At 45.7% G+C, this 22,053-nt stretch overlaps 1 protein-coding gene across 6 annotated transcripts in view; it reads right to left on the reverse strand.

The window, feature by feature from the left end:
• ALS2CL (ALS2 C-terminal like) overlaps positions 1–22,053 on the reverse strand; it is an 85,333-nt gene that overhangs the window by 21,759 nt on the left and 41,521 nt on the right. For 5 of the 6 annotated variants that reach the window (XM_038755777.1, XM_038755778.1, XM_038755776.1 and 2 more), the window contains exons 11-15: positions 19,945–20,010; positions 17,877–17,975; positions 15,855–16,016; positions 15,545–15,656; positions 6,061–6,194 (exon numbers count right to left, since the gene is read on the reverse strand). In XM_038755777.1, coding sequence (XP_038611705.1) covers positions 6,061–6,194; positions 15,545–15,656; positions 15,855–16,016; positions 17,877–17,975; positions 19,945–20,010 — 573 coding nt within the window. Of the gene's footprint in view, positions 1–6,060; positions 6,195–13,469; positions 13,548–15,544; positions 15,657–15,854; positions 16,017–17,876; positions 17,976–19,944; positions 20,011–22,053 lie in introns of all 6 variants that reach the window. The other variant, XM_038755781.1, reaches the window with a different exon arrangement.

The raw sequence follows: 22,053 nt of genomic DNA on the forward strand, positions 1-22,053 counted from the left end.
AGCGCTCAATAAATACGATGGAATGAATGAATGGATGAATGTTGCCAACTTGGACTTCCCGAGCGCTTAGTCCAATGCTCTGCACACAGTAAGCGCTCAATAAATACGGTTGATTGAATGAACAGGGACCGTCTCTAGATGTTAGTCCAGTGCTCTGCACACAGTAAGCGCTCAATAAAGACGATTGAATGAATGAATGGATGAATGTTGCCAATTTGGACTCCTCGAGTGCTCAGTCCAGTGCCCTGCACACAGTAAGCGCTCAATAAATACGACTGAATGAATGAATAGGGACCATCTCTAGATGTCAGTCCAGTGCTCTGCACACAGTAAGCGCTCAATAAAGACGATTGAATGAATGAATGGATGGATGAATGTTGCCAACTTGGACTACCCGAGCGCTTAGTCCAGTGCTCTGCACACAGGAAGCGCTCAATAAAGACGATTGAATGAATGAACGAATGAGTGTTCCCAACTTGGACTTACCGAGCGCTTAGTCCAGTGCTCTGCACACAGTAAACGCTCAATAAATACGATTGAAGGAATGAAAGGGTGAATGTTGCCAACTTGGACTACCCGAGCGCTTAGTCCAGTGCTCTGCACACAGGAAGCGCTCAATAAAGACGATTGAATGAATGAACGAATGACAACAACAATAATAATAGCAATCTTTCCAGCACTTAGAACAGCACTCGGCACATAGTAAGCGCTTAACAAATACCATAATAACAATAATAATAATAGCAATCTTTCCAATGCTTAGAACAGTGCTGGGCACATAGTAAGCGCTTAAGAAATTCCATCATAATAATAATACTAATAATAGCAATCTTTCCAGTGCTTTGAACAGTGCTCGGCACATAGTAAGCGCTTAACAAATTCCATCATAATAATAACACTAATAACAGCAATCTTTCCAGCGCTTAGAACAGTTCTTGGCACATAGTAAGCGCTTAACAAATACCATCATAATCATAATCCTAATAATAGCAACCTTTCCAGCGCTTAGAACAGTGCTCAGTACATGGTAAGCACTTAACAAATACCATAATAACAACAATAATAATAACAGCAATTTTTCCAGCGCTTAGATCAGTGCTCAGCACATAGTAAGCGCTTAACAAATTCCATCATAATAGTAATACTAATAATAGCAATCTTTCCAGCGCTTAGAACAGTGCTCGGCACATAGTGAGCGCTTAACAAATACCATAATAATACTAATGATAGCAATCTTTCCAGCGCTTAGAACAGTTCTGGACACATAGTAAGCGCTTAACAAATACCATAATAATACTAATAATAGCAATCTTTCCAGCGCTTAGAACAGTGCTGGACACATAGTAAGCACTTAAAAAATACCATAATAATACTAATAATAGCAATCTTTCCAGCACTTAGAACGGTGCTCGGCACATAGTAAGCGCTTAACAAATACCATAATAATACTAACGATAGCAATCTTTCCAGCCAGTGCTTAGAACAGTTCTGGACACATAGTAAGCGCTTAACAAATACCATCATAATACTAATAATAGCAATCTTTCCAGCCAGCGCTTAGAACAGTTCTGGACACATAGTAAGCGCTTAACAAATACCATAATAATACTAATAATAGCAATCTTTCCAGCGCTTAGAACAGTGTTCGGCACATAGTAAGCGCTTAACAAATACCATCATAATACTAATAATAGCAATCGTTCCAGCCAGCGCTTAGAACAGTGCTCGGCACATAGTAAGCGCTTAACACATTCCATCATAATACTACTAATAGCAATCTTTCCAGCGCTCACGTAGTAAGCGCTTAATACCATAATAATACTACTAATACCAATAATAGCAATCTCTCCAGCGCTTAGAACAGTGCTCGGCACATAGTAAGCGCTTAACAAATTCCGTCATAATAATAATACTAAGAATAGCAATCTTTCCAGCGCTTAGAACAGCTCTCGGCACATAGTAAGCGCATAACAAATACCATAATAATACTAATAATAGCAATCTTTCCAGTGCTTAGAACAGTTCTGGACACATAGTAAGCGCTTAACAAATACCATCATAATAATAATACTAATGATAGCAATCTTTCCAGCCAGCGCTTAGAACAGTGCTTGGCACATAGTAAGCGCTTAACAAATACCATAATAATACTAATGATAGTAATCTTTCCAGTGCTTAGAACAGTTCTGGACACATAGTAAGCGCTTAACAAAAACCATAATAATACTAATAATAGCAATCTTTCCAGCCAGCGCTTAGAACAGTGCTCGGCACACAGTAAGCGCTTAACAAATTCCATCATAATACTAATAATAGCAATCTTTCCAGCGCTTAGAACAGTGCTGGACACATAGTAAGCGCTTAACAAATACCATAATAATACTAATAATAGGAATCTTTCCAGCGCTTAGAACAGTTCTGGACACATAGTAAGCACTTAACAAATACCATAATAATAATAGCTGCAATAATAGCAATCTTTCCAGCGCTTAGAACAGCGCTCGGCACTTAGTAACCGCTTAACAAATACCAGAACAACAACAACAATAATAATAGCAAGCTTTCCAACGCTTAGAACAGTGCTCGGCACATAGTAAGCGCTTAACAAATACCATCATAATAATAATACTAATAATAGCAATCTTTCCAGTGCTTAGAACGGCTCTCGGCACATAGTAAGCGCTTAACAAATACCATGATAATACTAATAATAGCAATCTTTCCAGCAATCTTTCCAGCGCTTAGAACAGTTCTGGACACATAGTAAGCGCTTAACAAATACCATAATAATACTAATAACAGCAATCTTTCCAGCGCTTAGAACAGTTCTGGGCACATAGTAAGCGCTTAACAAATACCATAATAATACTAATAATAGCAATCTTTCCAGCCAGCGCTTAGAACGGTGCTCAGCACATAGTAAGCGCTTAACACATTCCATCATAATACTACTAATAGCAATCTTTCCAGCGCTCACGTAGTAAGCACTCAATACCATAATAATACTAATAATACTAATAACAGCAATCTTTCCAGCGCTTAGAACAGTTCTCGGCACATAGTAAGCGCTTACCAAATACCATCATAATAATACTACTAATAATAGTAAGCGCTTAACAAATACCATAATAATACTAACAATAGCAATCTTTCCAGCCAGCGCTTAGAACGGTGCTCAGCACATAGTAAGCGCTTAACACATTCCATCATAATACTACTAATAGCAATCTTTCCAGCGCTCACGTAGTAAGCTCTTAATACCATAATAATACTACTAACAATAACAGCAATCTTTCCAGCGCTTAGAACAGTTCTCGGCACATAGTAAGCGCTTAACAAATTCCGTCATAATAATAATACTAAGAATAGCAATCTTTCCAGCGCTTAGAACAGCTCTCGGCACATAGTAAGCGCTTAACAAATACCATAATAATACTAATAATAGCAATCTTTCCAGCACTTAGAACAGTTCTGGACACATAGTAAGCGCTTACCAAATACCATCATAATAATAATACTAATAATAGCAATCTTTCCAGTGCTTAGAACAGTTCTGGACACATAGTGAGCGCTTAACAAAGACCATAATAATACTAATAATAGCAATCTTTCCAGCGCTTAGAACAGTTCTGGACACATAGTAAGCGCTTAACAAATACCATAATAATACTAATGATACCAATCTTTCCAGCGCTTAGAACAGTTCTGGACACATAGTAAGCGCTTAACAAATCTATCATAATAATAATACTAATAATAGCAATCTTTCCAGCACTTAGAACAGTTCTGGACACATAGTAAGCGCTTAACAAATCTATCATAATAATAATACTAATAATAGCAATCTTTCCAGCACTTAGAACGGTGCTCGGCACATAGTAAGTGCTTAACAAAGACCATAATAATACTAATGATAGCAATCTTTCCAGCGCTTAGAACAGTTCTGGACACATAGTAAGCGCTTACCAAATACCATCATAATAATAATACTAATAATAGCAATCTTTCCAGCGCTTAGAACAGTTCTGGACACATAGTAAGCGCTTAACAAAGACCATAATAATACTAATAATAGCAATCTTTCCAGCGCTTAGAACAGTTCTGGACACATAGTAAGCGCTTAACAAATACCATAATAATACTAATGATAGCAATCTTTCCAGCGCTTAGAACAGTTCTGGACACATAGTAAGCGCTTAACAAATCTATCATAATAATAATACTAATAATAGCAATCTTTCCAGCACTTAGAACAGTTCTGGACACATAGTAAGCGCTTAACAAATCTATCATAATAATAATACTAATAATAGCAATCTTTCCAGCACTTAGAACGGTGCTCGGCACATAGTAAGTGCTTAACAAAGACCATAATAATACTAATGATAGCAATCTTTCCAGCGCTTAGAACAGTTCTGGACACATAGTAAGCGCTTACCAAATACCATCATAATAATAATACTAATAAAGCAATCTTTCCAGCGCTTAGAACAGTGCTGGACACATAATAAGCGCTTAACAAATACCATAATAATACTAATAATAGCACTCTTTCCAGCACTTAGAACACTTCTGGACACATAGTAAGCGCTTAACAAAGACCATAATAATACTAATAATAGCAATCTTTCCAGCGCTTAGGACAGTTCTGGGCACATAGTAAGCGCTTAACAAATACCATAATAATACTAATGATAGCAATCTTTCCAGCACTTAGAACAGTTCTGGACACATAGTAAGCGCTTAACAAATACCATAATAATACTAATAATAGCAATCTTTCCACCAGCGCTTAGAACGGTGCTCGGCACATAGCGCTTAACACATTCCATCATAATACTACTAATAGCAATCTTTCCAGCGCTAACGTAGTAAGCGCTTAATACCATAATAATACTAATAATAACAATAATAGCAATCTTTCCAGCGCTTAGAACAGTGCTCGGCACATAGTAAGTGCTTACCAAATACCATCATAATAATAATACTAATAATAGCAATCTTTCCAGCGCTTAGAACAGTTCTGGACACATAGTAAGCGCTTAACAAATCTATCATAATAATAATACTAATAATAGCAATCTTTCCAGCACTTAGAACGGTGCTCGGCACATAGTAAGCGCTTAACAAATACCATAACAATACTAATGATAGCAATCTTTCCAGCCAGCGCTTAGAACAGTTCTGGACACATAGTAAGCGCTTAACAAATACCATCATAATACTACTAATAGCAATCTTTCCAGCGCTCAGGTAGTAAGCGCTTAATACCCTAATAATACTACTAATAACAATAACGGCAATCTTTCCAGCGCTTAGAACAGTTCTCGGCACATAGTAAGCGCTTAACAAATACCATAATAATACTAATAATAGCAATCTTTCCAGCGCTTAGAACAGTTCTGGACACATAGTAAGCGCTTAACAAATCTATCATAATAATAATACTAATAATAGCAATCTTTCCAGCACTTAGAACGGTGCTCGGCACATAGTAAGCGCTTAACAAATACCATAACAATACTAATGATAGCAATCTTTCCAGCCAGCGCTTAGAACAGTTCTGGACACATAGTAAGCGCTTAACAAATACCATCATAATACTAATAATAGCAATCGTTCCAGCCAGCGCTTAGAACAGTGCTCGGCACATAGTAAGCGCTTAACAAATACCATCATAATACTAATAATAGCAATCGTTCCAGCCAGTGCTTAGAACAGTGCTGGGCACATAGTAAGCGCTTAACACATTCCATCGTAATACTACTAATAGCAATCTTTCCAGCGCTCACGTAGTAAGCGCTTAATACCATAATAATACTACTAATAGCCATCTTTCCAGCGCTTAGAGCACTTCTCGGCACATAGTAAGCGCTTACCACCGTAATGATACTACTAGTAATAGCATCTTTCGAGCGCTCGGAACAGCGTTTGGCACGTAGTAAGCGCTTAACTAATACCGCCGTCACAATGGCAGCGATAACGACGATCGTAGCAATCTCCCCGGCGCTCAGCACAGCGCGGGGCACGTAGTGAGCGCTCCCGGGGCGCGGCCCTCACCGTTTGCGGATGAGCCGGTCGTCGGGCAGGTGGGCGCCAGTGTCCAGGACGCCCTGGGTGTGCAGGCCGCTGCCCGGGGCCTTGCCGCCGAATGACCCCTCCAAGGTGAAGCCGTTGGGGAAGGTGACCTTGCCCTGGGGTCAGAGGTCACCCGGGGGTCAGAGGTCACCGAGGGGGGTGGGGTCAGGGCAGGGGTCGGAAATAATAACCGGAATAATAAAAATAAGTCATTCCGGCCTACCTAATAATCATCACGATGATAATGAGGGCATCTGCTAAGCGCTTACTACGCTCCCGGCGCTGGATTTATTGGGCGCTTACTGTGTGCGCGGCCCCGTACTAGACGCTTAAGAATAAAAGTAGTGGTAGGTAGGGGCCGTCTCTAGATGTCGCGGACTTATGATAATAATAATAATAATAATAATAATAATGGTATTTGTTAAGCGCTTCACATAAGCGCCCGGCGCTGGATTTATTGGGCGCTTACTGTGTGCGCGGCCCCGTACTAGACGCTTAAGAATAAAAGTAGTGGTAGGTAGGGGCCGTCTCTAGATGTCGCGGACTTATGATAATAATAATAATAATGGTATTTGTTAAGCGCTTCACATAAGCGCCCGGCGCTGGATTTATTGAGCGCTTACTGTGTGCGCGGCCCCGTACTAGACGCTTAAGAATAAAAGTAGTGGTAGGTAGGGGCCGTATCTAGATGTCGCGGACCTATGATAATAATAATAATAATAATAATAATGGTATTTGTTAAGTGCTTCACATAAGCGCCCGGCGCTGGATTTATTGGGCGCTTACTGTGTGCGCGGCCCCGTACTAGACGCTTAAGAATAAAAGTAGTGGTAGGTAGGGGCCGTCTCTAGATGTCGCGGACTTATGATAATAATAATAATAATAATAATAATAATGGTATTTGTTAAGCGCTTCACATAAGCGCCCGGCGCTGGATTTATTGAGCGCTTACTGTGTGCGCGGCCCCGTACTAGACGCTTAAGAATAAAAGTAGTGGTAGGTAGGGGCCGTATCTAGATGTCGCGGACTTATGATAATAATAATAATAATAATAATAATAATAATGGTATTTGTTAAGTGCTTCACATAAGCGCCCGGCGCTGGATTTATTGAGCGCTTACTGTGTGCGCGGCCCCGTACTAGACACTTAAGAATAAAAGTAGTGGTAGGTAGGGACCGTCTCTAGATGTCGCGGACTTATGATAATAATAATAATAATAATAATAATGGTATTTGTTAAGCGCTTCACATAAGCGCCCGGCGCTGGATTTATTGGGCGCTTACTGTGTGCGCGGCCCCGTACTAGACGCTTAAGAATAAAAGTAGTGGTAGGTAGGGGCCGTATCTAGATGTCGCGGACTTATGATAATAATAATAATAATAATAATGATAATAATGGTATTTGTTAAGCGCTTCACATAAGCGCTTAATAAATGCCATCATTCCAGCGCTTAGAACAGTGCCTCGCACGTAGTAAGCGCTTCACAAATGCCATCATTCCAGCGCTTAGAATAGCGCTTTGCACATAGTAAGTGCTTAATACCACCATTCCAGCGCTTAGACCGGTGCCTCGCACATAGTAAGCGCTTAACAAATACCACCATTCCAGCGCTTAGACCAGTGCCTCGCACATATTAAGCGCTTAATACCATCACTCCAGCGTTTAGACCAGTGCCTCGCACATAGTAAGCGCTTAACAAATGCCATCACTCCAGCGTTTAGACCAGTGCCTCGCACATAGTAAGCGCTTAACAAATGCCATCATTCCAGCGCTTAGAACAGCGCTTTGCACATAGTAAGCGCTTAACAAATACCATCATTCCAGCGCTTAGACCAGTGCCTTGCACATAGTAAGCGCTTAACAAATACCACCATTCCAGCGCTTAGAACAGCGCTTTGCACATAGTGAGCGCTTAACAAATACCATCATTCCAGCGCTTAGGCCAGTGCCTCGCACATAATAAGCGCTTAACAAACACCATCATTCTAGCGCTTAGAACAGCGCTTTGCACATAGTAAGCGCTTAACAAATACCATCATTCCGGCGCTTAGGACAGTGCCTCGCACATAGTAAGCGCTTAAAAAAATACCACCATTCCAGCGCTTAGAACAGCGCTTTGCACATAGTAAGCGCTTAACAAATACCATCATTCCAGCGCTTAGACCAGTGCCTTGCGCATAAGCGCTTAGACCAGTGCCTCGCACGTAGTAAGCGCTTAACAAATACCACCATTCCAGCGCTTAGACCAGTGCCTCGCACATAATAAACGCTTAACAAACGCCATCATTCCAGCGCTTAGAACAGCGCTTTGCACATAGTAAGCGCTTAGCAAATACCATCATTCCAGCGCTTAGACCAGTGCCTCGCACATAGTAAGCGCTTAATACCATCACTCCAGCGCTTAGACCAGTGCCTCGCACATAATAAGCGCTTAACAAACGCCATCATTCCTGCTCTTAGAACAGTGCTTTGCACATAGTAAGCGCTTAATAAGTCCCATCACTCCAGCGTTTCGCACATAGTAAGCGCTTAACAGATACCATCATTCCAGCGCTTAGAACAGCACCTCGCACATAGTAAGCGCTTATTTGTTAAGCGTATTTGTTAACAAATACCATCATTCCAGCGCTTAGAACAGCGCTTTGCACATAGTAGGCGCTTAACAAATACCATCATTCCAGTGCTTAGACCAGCGCTTTGCACATAGTAAGCGCTTAACAAACGCCACCATTCCAGCGCTTAGGACAGCGCCTCGCACATAGTAAGCGCTTAAAAAAATACCACCATTCCAGCGCTTAGAACAGCGCTTTGCACATAGTAAGCGCTTAACAAATACCATCATTCCGGCGCTTAGAACAGTGCCTTGCGCATAAGCGCTTAGACCAGTGCCTCGCACGTAGTAAGCGCTTAACAAATACCACCATTCCAGCTCTTAGAACAGCGCTTTGCACATAGTAAGCACTTAACAAATACCATCATTCCAGCTTTTAGAACAGCGCTTTGCACATAGTAAGCGCTTAATAAATCCCATCACTCCAGCGCTTCGCACATAGTAGGCGTTTAACAAATACCATCATTCCAGCGCTTAGACCAGTGCCTCGCACATAATAAGCGCTTAACAAACGTCATCATTCCAGCGCTTAGAACAGTGCTTTGCACATAGTAAGCGCTTAACAAATACCATCACTCCAGCGCTTAGGACAGTGCCTCGCACATAGTAAGCGCTTAACAAACACCATCATTCCAGCGCTTAGACCAGTGCCTCGCACATAGTAAGCGCTTAACAAACACCATCATTCCAGCGCTTAGACCAGTGCCTCACACATAGTAAGCGCTTAACAAATACCATCATTCCAGCGCTTAGAACAGTGCCTTGCACATAGTAAGCACTTAACAAATACCATCCCTCCAGCGCTTCGCACATAGTAAGCGCTTAACAAATACCATCATTCCAGCGCTTAGAACAGCACCTCGCACATAGTAAGCGCTTATTTGTTAAGCGTACTTGTTAAGAAATACCATCATTCCAGCGCTTAGAACAGCGCTTTGCACATAGTAGGCGCTTAACAAATACCATCATTCCAGCGCTTAGAACAGTGCCTCGCACATAATAAGCGCTTAACAAACGCCACCATTCCAGCGCTTAGACCAGTGCCTCGCACATAGTAAGCGCTTAAAAAAACCCACCATTCCAGCGCTTAGAACAGCGCTTTGCACATAGTAAGCGCTTAACAAATACCATCATTCCGGCGCTTAGAACAGTGCCTTGCGCATAAGCGCTTAGACCAGTGCCTCGCACGTAGTAAGCGCTTAACAAATACCACCATTCCAGCTCTTAGAACAGCGCTTTGCACATAGTAAGCACTTAACAAATACCATCATTCCAGCTTTTAGAACAGCGCTTTGCACATAGTAAGCGCTTAATAAATCCCATCACTCCAGCGCTTCGCACATAGTAGGTGTTTAACAAATACCATCATTCCAGCGCTTAGACCAGTGCCTCGCACATAATATGCGCTTAACAAACGTCATCATTCCAGCGCTTAGAACAGTGCTTTGCACATAGTAAGCGCTTAACAAATGCCATCATTCCAGCGCTTAGACCAGTGCCTCGCACATAGTAAGCGCTTAACAAATACCATCACTCCAGCGCTTAGACCAGTGCCTCGCACATAGTAAGCGCTTAACAAATGCCATCATTCCAGCGCTTAGAACAGCGCTTTGCACATAGTAAGCGCTTAATAAATACCATCACTCCAGAGCTTCGCACATAGTAAGCGCTTAACAAATACCATCATTCCAGCGCTTAGACGAGTGCCTCGCACATAATAAGCGCTTAACAAACGTCATCATTCCAGCGCTTAGAACAGTGCTTTGCACATAGTAAGCGCTTAACAAATACCATCACTCCAGCGCTTAGGACAGTGCCTCGCACATAGTAAGCGCTTAACAAATACCATCATTCCAGGACTTAGACCAGTGCCTCGCACATAGTAAGCGCTTAACAAACACCATCATTCCAGCGCTTAGACCAGTGCCTCACACATAGTAAGCGCTTAACAAATACCATCATTCCAGCGCTTAGAACAGCGCCTTGCACATAGTAAGCACTTAACAAATACCATCCCTCCAGCGCTTCGCACATAGTAAGCGCTTAACAAATACCATCATTCCGGGACTTAGACCAGTGCCTCGCACATAGTAAGCGCTTAACAAATACCATCATTCCAGCGCTTACACCAGTGCGTCGCACATAGTAAGCGCTTAACAAATGCCATCATTCCAGCGCTTAGACCAGCGCCTCGCACATAGTAAGCGCTTAACAAATACCATCACTCCAGCGCTTAGACCAGTGCCTCGCACATAGTAAGCGCTTAACAAATGCCATCATTCCAGCGCTTAGAACAGCGCTTTGCACATAGTAAGCGCTTAATAGATACCATCAGTCCAGCGCTTCGCACATAGTAAGCGCTTAACAAATCCCATCACTCCAGCGCTTCGCACATCGTAAGCGCTTAACAAACGCCACCATTCCAGCGCTTAGACGAGTGCCTCGCACATAATAAGCGCTTAACAAACGTCATCATTCCTGCTCTTAGAACAGCGCTTTGCACATAGTAAGCGCTTAACAAATACCATCACTCCAGCGCTTAGGACAGTGCCTCGCACATAGTAAGCACTTAACAAATACCACTAGTCCAGCGCTTAGAACAGTGCTTTGCACATGCGCATAAGCGCTTAACAAATACCATCATTGCGGGACTTAGACCAGTGCCTCGCACATAGTAAGCGCTTAACAAATACCACCATTCCAGCGCTTAGACCAGTGCTTCGCACATAGTAAGCGCTTAATACCATCACTCCAGCGCTTAGACCAGTGCCTCGCACATAGTAAGCGCTTAACAAATGCCATCATTCCAGCGCTTAGAACAGCGCTTTGCACATAGTAAGCGCTTAATAAATACCATCAATCCAGCACTTCGCACATAGTGAGCGTTTAACAAATACCATCATTCCAGCGCTTAGACCAGTGCCTCGCACCTAGTAAGCGCTTAACAAACGTCATCATTCCAGCGCTTAGACCAGCGCTTTGCACATAGTAAGCGCTTAACAAATACCATCACTCCAGCGCTTAGGACAGTGCCTCGCACATAGTAAGCACTTAACAAATACCACTAGTCCAGCGCTTAGAACAGTGCTTTGCACATAGTAAGCGCTTAACAAATACCATCATTCCAGCGCTTCGCACACAGTAAGCGCTTAACAAATACCATCCCTCCAGCGCTTCGCATATAGTAAGCACTTAACAAATACCATCATTCCAGGACTTAGACCAGCGCCTCGCACATAGTAAGCGCTTAACAAATACCATCATTCCAGCGCTTAGACCAGTGCCTCGCACATAGTAAGCGCTTAACAAATGCCATCATTCCAGCGCTTAGAACAGCGCTTTGCACATAGTAAGCGCTTAACAAATACCATCACTCCAGCGCTTCGCACATAGTAAGCGCTTAACAAATACCATCATTCCGGGACTTAGACCAGTGCCTCGCACATAGTAAGCGCTTAACAAATACCATCATTCCAGCGCTTACACCAGTGCGTCGCACATAGTAAGCGCTTAACAAATGCCATCATTCCAGCGCTTAGACCAGCGCCTCGCACATAGTAAGCGCTTAACAAATGCCATCATTCCAGCGCTTAGACCAGTGCCTCGCACATAGTAAGCGCTTAACAAATGCCATCATTCCAGTTCTTAGAACAATGCTTTGCACATAGTAAGCGCTTAATAGATACCATCAATCCAGCGCTTCGCACATAGTAAGCGCTTAACAAATCCCATCACTCCAGCGCTTCGCACATCGTAAGCGCTTAACAAACGCCATCATTGCAGCGCTTAGAACAGCGCCTAGCACGTAGTAAGTGCTTAATAAACGCCATCATTCCAGCGCTCAGACCAGTGCCTCGCACATAGTAAGCGCTTAACAAATACCATCATTCCAGCGCTTAGACCAGTGCCTCGCACATAGTAAGCGCTTAAAAAATACCATCATTCCAGCGCTTAGAACAGTGCTTCGCACATAATAAGCGCTTAACAAACGCCATCATTCCAGCGCTTAGACCAGTGCCCCCTCGCACATAGTAAGCGCTTAACAAATACCATCAATCCAGCGCTTCGCACATAGTAAGCGCTTAACAAATCCCATCACTCCAGCGCTTCGCACATAGTACGCGCTTAACAAATACCATCATTCCAGCGCTTAGAACAGTGCCTAGCACGTAGTAAGCGCTTAACAAATACCATCATTCCAGCGCTTAGACCAGTGCCTCGCACATAGTAAGCGCTTAACAAATGCCATCATTCCAGCGCTTAGAACAGCGCTTTGCACATAGTAAGCGCTTAACAAATACCATCACTCCAGCGCTTCGCACATAATAAGCGCTTAACAAATCCCATCACTCCAGCGCTTCGCACATAGTAAGCGCTTAACAAATCCCATCACTCCAGCGCTTCACACATAGTAAGCGCTTAACAAATACCATCATTCCAGCGCTTAGAACAGTGCCTAGCACGTAGTAAGCGCTTAATGAACGCCATCGTTCCAGCGCTTAGACCAGAGCCTCGCACATAGTAAGCGCTTAACCAATGCCGTCATTATTATTAATATTATCATTAATAATAGCGAATGCCGTGGTTATTATCATTATCCCTGTGCCAGGGAAGTCGGGCCTCGCGGAGGGGCAGCGGGCCTGGTGGAATCGAGCCCTCCCGTCACCCCTGACTTGCCGACTTGGGCTTCCCAGGCGCTTAGTACAGTGCTCTGCACACAGTAAGCGCTCAATAAATACGATTGATTGCTTGCTTGACCCCTGACCCCTGACCCCTGACCTTCCCCATGAACTCCAGGTCGCCGGAGAAGTTTCCTTCGTAGAGAGAGTCGTCGTCCGTGAGCAGCAGGCCGGGACCCTGGGGGAGACGATGGAGATGTGAGGCCCCCTCTAATAATAATAATAATAATAATAATAATAAATAGTAATAATAATAACAATAATAATAAAATGATGGTATTTGTTAAGCGCTTACTAGGTGCCAACCCCTGTCCAAAGCGCCAGGGGAGAAACAAGGACAATAATAATAACGATAATGGTATTTGTCAAGCGCTTACTATGTGCCAACCACTGCTCAAAGCGCCAGGGGAGATACAAGGACAATAATAATAATGATGATAATGGTATTACATAGTAAGCACTTAATAAATGCCATCATTATTATTATTATTATTATTATTCTCTGGGCCTCAGTGACCTCATCTGTCAAATGGGGATGAAGACTATGAGCCCCGCCATGGGACCACCTGATCATCTTGTAACCCCCCCAGCGCTTAGAACAGTGCTTGGCACACAGTAAGCGCTTAATAAATGCCATCATTATTATTATTCACAGGGCATCAGTTCCCTCATCCGCAAAATGGGGATGAAGACCATGAGCCCCCCGTGGGACAACCTGATCACCTTGTAGCCTCCCCAGTGCTTAGAACGGTGCTTGGCACATAGAAAGCGCTTAATAAATGCCATCATTATTATTATTTTCTGGGCCTCAGTGACCTCATCTGTCAAATGGGGATGAAGACCATGAGCCCCCCGTGGGACAACCTGATCACCTTGCCACCTCCCCCCAGTGCTTAGAACAGTGCTTGGCACCTAGTAAGTGCTTAATAAATGCCATCATCATTATTATTATTATTATTACTACTGAGAGCATGGGAGAGGGCAGGGGGGCTGTGCTGGACTGGACTTCTAGACCGTGAGCCCACTGTTGGGTAGGGACCGTCTCTAGATGTTGCCAACCTGGACTTCCCAAGCGCTTAGTCCAGTGCTCTGCACACAGTAAGCGCTCAATAAATGTGATGGAATGAAGGAATGAATGAATGAATGAATGGTGCCCACTGTTGGGTAGGGACCATCTCTAGATGTTGCCAACCTGGACTTCCCAAGTGCTTAGTCCAGTGCTCTGCACACAGTAAGTGCTCAATAAATGCGATTGAATGAAGGAATGAATGAATGGTGCCCACTGTCGGGTAGGGACCGTCTCTAGATGTTGCCAACCTGGACTCCCCAAGCGCTTAGTCCAGTGCTCTGCACACAGTAACCGCTCAATAAATGTGATTGAATGAAGGAATGAATGAATGGTGCCCGCTGTTGGGTAGGGACCGTCTCTATCCCAAGCGCTTAGTCCAGTGCTCTTCACACAGTAAGCGCTCAATAAATACGATGGAAAGAAGGAATGAATGAATGGTGCCCGCTGTCGGGTAGGGACCATCTCTAGATGTTTCCAACCTGGACTTCCCAGGCGCTTAGTCCAGTGCTCTGCACACAGGAAGCGCTCAATCAATACGATTGATTGATTGATTGATACGTGAGCCTGCTGTCGGGTAGGGCCCGTCTCTAGATGTTGCCAACCTGGACTTCCCAGGCGCTTAGTCCAGTGCTCTGCACACAGGAAGCGCTCAATCAGTATGATTGATTGATTGATTGATTGATTGATCTGTAAGCCCACTGTAATAAATACGATGGAAAGAAGGAATGAATGAATGGTGCCCGCTGTCGGGTAGGGCCCGTCTCTAGATGTTGCCAACCTGGCCTTCCCAGGCGCTTAGTCCAGTGCTCTGCACACAGGAAGCGCTCAATCAGTATGATTGATTGATTGATTGATTGATTGATCTGTAAGCCCACTGTAATAAATACGATGGAAAGAAGGAATGAATGAATGGTGCCCGCTGTCGGGTAGGGCCCGTCTCTAGATGTTGCCAACCTGGACTTCCCAGGCGCTTAGTCCAGTGCTCTGCACCCCGTAGGCGCTCAGTAAATACGACGGGGTGAACGGCGGGCACCCCCGGCCCGCAGGCGGGGAGAGGAGGGCGTCTGGTCAGGGTTGGGGCCCACCCGCCCACCCGCCCGGCTCACCGCCATTTGGCCCGCGTTGAACGTCCGCTGGTAGCAGGTGCCCGACTGGGTGACCACGACGCCCTGGCCGTGCCGGTGGTCATCCTGCCACGTCCCGATGTAGCGTTCCCCCCTGGCCCCGGGGCGACCTCCATTAGGCCCCCCCAGGGCGGACGGGGAGACCGAGGCCTACTTCCCAAGCGCCCACTACAGCGCTCCGCGCCCAGTGGGCGCCCAATAAGTACGACGGAATGGACGACGGGAGGGATGGGGGTGCCCCCCGCCCGCCGCCCCCCGACCCCGAGGGATGGGCCTTGGGCGGCCGGGGCACCTGTCCTGGTCATCCCAGACGCCGTAGCCCTCCTTGCGGTCGCGAGCCCAGTGTCCGGTGTAGCGGAATGGCCCGTCGTCCGGCGGGGCGCTCTCCAAGACGCCGAAGCCGTGGCGTTGACCGGCCAGGAAGTAGCCCTTGTACACCAGCCCGTTGCCGTACCTGGGCAGGGGGCGAGGGATAATAATAATAATAATAATAATAATAATCAGAATGATGACGGCGTTTATTAAGCGCTTACTATGTGCCAAGCACCGTTCTAAGTTACAAGGCCATCAGGTTGTCCCCCGTGGGGCTCCCAGTCTTCATCCCCATTTGACAGATAAGGGAACTGAGGCCCAGAGAATAATAATAACGATGGCATTTATTAAGCACTTAATATGTGCCAAGCACCGTTCTAAGCGCTGGGGAGGATACAAGGCGATCAGGTTGTCCAACGTGGGGCTCACAGTCTTCATCCCCATTTGACAGATGAGGGAACTGAGGCCCAGAGAATAATAATAATAATAATAACAATGGCATTTATTAAGTGCTTACTATGTGCCAAGCACCGTTCTAAGCGCTGGGGAGAATACAAGGCGATCAGGTGGTCCCACGGGGGCTCACAGTCTTCATCCCCATTTGACAGATGAGGGAACTGAGGCCCAGAGAATAATAATAATAATAATGTTATTTGTTAAGTGCTTACTATGTGCCAAGCACTGTAATAATAATAATAATGATGGTATTTGTTAAGCGCTTACTATGTGCCAAGCACCGTTCTAAGCGCTGGGGAGAATACAAGGCGATCAGGTGGTCCCACGGGGGCTCACAGTCTTCATCCCCATTTGACAGATGAGGGAACTGAGGCCCAGAGAATAATAATAATAATAATGTTATTTGTTAAGTGCTTACTATGTGCCAAGCACTGTAATAATAATAATAATGATGGTATTTGTTAAGCGCTTACTATGTGCCAAGCACTGTAATAATAATAATGATGATGGCATTTATTAAGCGCTTACTATGTGCCAAGCATTGTTCTAAGCACTGGGGAGGTTACAAGGTGATCAGGTTGTCCCACGGGGGGCTCACAGTCTTCATCCCCATTTGACAGATGAGGGAACTGAGGCCCAGAGAATAATAATAATGATAATAATAATAATGTTAACTGTTAAGTGCTTACTATGTGCCAAGCACTGTAATAATAATACTAATAATGATGGTATTTGTTAAGCGCTTACTATGTGCCAAGCACTGAAATAATAATAATAATGATGGGATTTGTTAAGCGCTTCCTATGTGCCAAGCACCACTCTAAACGCTGGGGAGGATACAAGGTGATCAGGTTGTCCCACGTGGGGCTCACAGTCTTCATCCCCATTTGACAGATGAGGGAACTGAGGCCCAGAGAATAATAATAATAATAATAACAATGGCATTTATTAAGCACTTACTACGTGCCAAGCCCTGTTCTAAATGCTGGGGAGGTTACAAGGTGATCAGGTTGTCCCACGTGGGGCTCACAGTCTTCATCCCCATTTGACAGATGAGGGAACTGAGGCCCAGAGAATAATAATAACAATGGCATTTATTAAGCACTTACTATGTGCCAAGCCCTGTTCTAAGTGCTGGGGAGGTTACAAGGTGATCAGGTTGTCCCACGGAGGGGGGGCCTCACAGTCTTCATCCCCATTTGACAGATGAGGGAACTGAGGCCCAGAGAATAATAATAATAATAACAATGGCATTTATTAAGCACTTACTATGTGCCAAGCCCTGTTCTAAGTGCTGGGGAGGTTACAAGGTGATCAGGTTGTCCCCCGGGGGGCTCCCAGTCTTCATCCCCATTTGACAGATGAGGGAACTGAGGCCCAGAGAAGTGAAATGACTTGCCCAAAGCCACCCAGCTGATAAGTGGCGGAGCTGGGATTTGAACCCAGGACCTCTGACTCCAAAGCCCGGGCTCTTTCCACTGAGCCACGGAGGGATGCCCGGTCGCCCACCCACCCGGTCGCCCGCCCATCCTCCAGGGTCACTCACTCGCAGATCCCGTAGCCCTGCATCTGCCCGTCCTGCCAATGTCCCTTGTAGCAGTCGAACTCGTCTTCGGGCCCGCGCGGGACCAGGCGGATCCCAAACCTGCGGGGAAGGCCCGGACCATTGGATGAAGATGGTATTTGATAAGCGCTTACTATGTGCCAGGCACTGTTCTAAACGCTGGGGGAGATACAAGGTGATCAGGTTGTCCCACGGGGGGGTCCCAGTCTTCATCCCCATTTTCCAGATGAGGTCACAGAGGCCCAGAGAATTATAATAATAATGATGGTGGTACTGTTAAGCGCTTACTAGGTGCCAGGCACTGTTCTAAGCGCTGGGGAGGGATACAAGGTGATCGGGTTGTCCCACGGGGGGCTCCCAGTCGTCATCCCCATTTGACAGATGAGGGAACTGAGGCCCAGAGAATAATAATAATGATGGTCATATTTGTTAAGCATTTACTATGTGCCAGGCACTGTTCTAAGCACTGGGGAGGTTCCAAGGTGATGAGGTTGTCCCACGGGGGGCTCACAGTGTTCATCCCCATTTTACAGATGAGGGAACTGAGGCCCAGAGAATAATAATAATAATGATGGTGGCACTGTTAAGCGCTTACTATGTGGCAGGCACTGTTCTAAGCGCTGGGGGAGATACAAGGTGATCAGGTTGTCCCACAGTGGGGCTCACAGTCTTCATCCCCATTTTCCAGATGAGGGCACAGAGGCCCAGAGAATTATAATAATAATGATGGTGGTACTGTTAAGCGCTTACTATGTGCCAGGCACTGTTCTAAGCGCTGGGGGGGCGGGGGGGGGATACAAGGTGATCGGGTGTCCCACGGGGGGCTCCCAGTCTTCATCCCCATTTGACAGATGAGGTCACAGAGGCCCAGAGAATAATAATAATAATGATGGTTTTTGTTAGGCGCTTACTATGTGCCAAGCACTGTTCTAAGCGCTGGTGGGGGGGATACAAGGTGATTGGGTTGTCCCCTGTGGGGCTCACAGGCTTCATCCCCATTTGACAGATGAGGGAACTGAGGCCCAGAGAATAATAATAATAATAATGATGGTCATATTTGTTAAGCATTGACTGTGTGCCAAGCACCGTTCAAAGCACTGGGGAGGTTACAAGGCGATCAGGTTGTCCCATGTGGGGCTCACAGTCTTCATTCCCATTTGACAGATGAGGGAACTGAGGCACAGAGAATAATAATAATAATAATAATAATATCTGTTAAGTGCTTACTATGTGCCAAGCACTGTAACAATAATAATAATAATAATGATGGTATTTAAGTGCTTACTATGTGCCAAGCACTGTAACAATAATAATAATGATGGCATTTATTAAGCGCTTGTAACTGGGGAGGTTACAAGGCGATCATGCTGTCCAACGTGGGGCTCCCAGTCTTCATCCCCATTTGACAGATGAGGGAACTGAGGCCCACAGAATAATAATAATAATAATAATGATGGTGGTACTGTTTAGCGCTTACTATGTGCCAAGCACTGTTCTAAGCGCTGGGGGAGATACAAGGTGATCAGGTTGTCCCCCATAGGGCTCCCAGTCTTCATCCCCATTTGACAGATGAGGGAACTGAGGCCCAGAGAATAATAATAATAATGATGGTGGCATTCGTTAAGCGCTTACTATGTGCCAAGCACTGTTCTAAGCGCTGGGGGAGATACATGGTGATCAGGTTGTCCCCCGGGGGGCTCCCAGTCTTCATCCCCATTTGACAGATGAGGGAACTGAGGCCCAGAGAATAATAATAATAATGACGGCATTTGTTAAGCGCTTACTATGTGCCAAGCACTGCTCTAAGCGCTGGGGGAGATACAAGGTGATCGGGTTGTCCCACGTGGGGCCCACGGTCTTCACCCCCATTTGACAGAGGAGGGAACTGAGGCCCAGAGAAGTGAGGTGACTCGCCCAAAGTCCCACAGCTGACCGGTGGCGGAGCCGGGATTCGAACCCACGACCCCTGACTCCCAAGCCCGGGCTCTTTCCACTGAGCCCCCCTGCTTCTCCCCCCCCGGTCCCGCCCCCGCCCCCCCGCTGCCCTCACCCGTGCTCCAGGCCGGCCTGGAAATCTCCCACGTGGTTGGTGCCATCGGGCCACTTCAAGGTTCCCCTGCAACACAAGTAACACAAGTCGGCGCTTACAACAGTGCGTGGCACATAGTAAGCGCTTAATAAACACCATCATTGTCATTAACTTCTCTGGGCCTCAGTTCCCTCATCTGTCAAATGGGGATGAAGACCAGGAGCCCCCCGGGGGACCACCTCATCACCTTGTATCCCCCACCCCAGCGCTTAGAACAGTGCTTGGCACCTAGTAAGCGCTTAATGAACACCATCATTGTTATTAACTTCTCGGGGCCTCAGTTCCCCCATCTGTCAAATGGGGATGAAGACCGGGAGCCCCCCGGGGGACCACCTCATCACCTTGTATCCCCCACCCCAGCGCTTAGAACAGTGCTTGGCACCTAGTAAGCGCTTAATGAACACCATCATTGTTATTAACGTCTCTGTGCCTCAGTTCCCTCATCTGTCAAATGGGGATGAAGACTGGGAGCCCCCCGGGGGACCACCTCATCACCTTGTATCCCTCCCCGGAGCTTAGAACAGTGCTTGGCACCTAGTAAGCGCTTAACAAATACCAACAGTATTATATTTTATATTATGTATTATAAAACATTAATTATTATCATTATTGCTATTACTATTATTCTCTGGGCCTCAGTTTCCTCAACTGTCAAATGGGGATGAAGACTGAGAGCCCGCCCGTGGGACAACCTCATCACCTTCTATTTCCCCCAGCGCTTAGAACGGTGCTTAGCACCTAGTAAGCACTTAACAAACGTCATCATCCTTATTGTCATTATTCTCTGTGCCTCAGTTCCCTCATCTGTCAAATGGGGATAATAATAATAATAATAATGGCATTTATTAAGCGCTTACTATGTGCAAAGCACTGTTCTAAGCGCTGGGGAGGTTACAGGGTGATGAGGTTGTCCCACAGGGGGTTCACAGTCTTAATCCCCATTTTACAGATGAGGGAACTGAGGCACAGAGAAGTGAAGTGACTTGCCCAGAGTCACACAGCTGACAATTGGTGGAGCCGGGATTTGAACCCCTGACCTCTGACTCCAAAGCCCGGGCTCTTTCCATTGAGCCACGCTGCTTCGGCTGTGAGCCCCCCGGGGGACCACCTCATCACCTTGTATCTCCCCCAGCGCTTAGAACAGTGCTTGGCACCTAGTAAGCACTTAACAAATGCCATCATCCTTATTATCATTATTCTCTGTGCCTCAGTTCCCCCATCTGTCAAATGGGGATGAAGACCGTGAGCCCCACGGGGGACAACCTCATCACCTTGTAACCTCCCCAGTGCTTAGAACAGTGATTGGCACATAGTAAGTGCTTAATAAATGCCATCATTATTATTATTCTGTGGGCCTCAGTTCCCCCATCTGTCAAACGGGGATGAAGACTGTGAGCCCAACGTGGGACAACCTGATGACCCTGTATCCCCCCCAGCGCTTAGAACAGCGCTTGGCACCTAGTAAGCGCTTAACAAACGCCATCATTATTATTATTCTCTGGCCCTCAGTTACCCCATCTGTCAAATGGGGATGAAGACTGTGAGCCCCCCGGGGGACAACCTCATCACCTTGTAACCTCCCCAGTGCTTGGCACCTAGTAAGCGCTTAACAAACGCCATCATTATTATTATTCTCTGGGCCTCAGTTCCCTCATCTGTCAAATGGGGATGAAGACTGTGAGCCCCACATGGGACAACCTCATCACCTTGTCTTCCCCCCCAGTGCTTGGCACCTAGTAAGCGCTTAACAAACGCCATCATTAGTATTATTCTGTAGGCCTCAGTTGCCCCATCTGTCAAATGGGGATGAAGACCGTGAGCCCCCAGGGGGCCAACCTGATCACCTTGTCTCCCCCCCCAGCGCTTAGAACGGTGCTTGGCACCTAGTAAGCGCTTAGTCCAGTGCTCTGCACACAGTAAGCGCTCCATAAATACGATTGATGATGATGATAGTAGGCGCTTAACAAACGCCATCATTAGTATTATTCTGTAGGCCTCAGTTCCCCCATCTGTCAAATGGGGATGAAGACTGGGAGTCCCAAGGGGGCCAACCTGATGACCTCGTCTCCC

The sequence above is a fragment of the Tachyglossus aculeatus genome, chromosome 13 (assembly GCF_015852505.1).
Source record: "Tachyglossus aculeatus isolate mTacAcu1 chromosome 13, mTacAcu1.pri, whole genome shotgun sequence".
Lineage (NCBI taxonomy): Eukaryota > Metazoa > Chordata > Mammalia > Monotremata > Tachyglossidae > Tachyglossus > Tachyglossus aculeatus.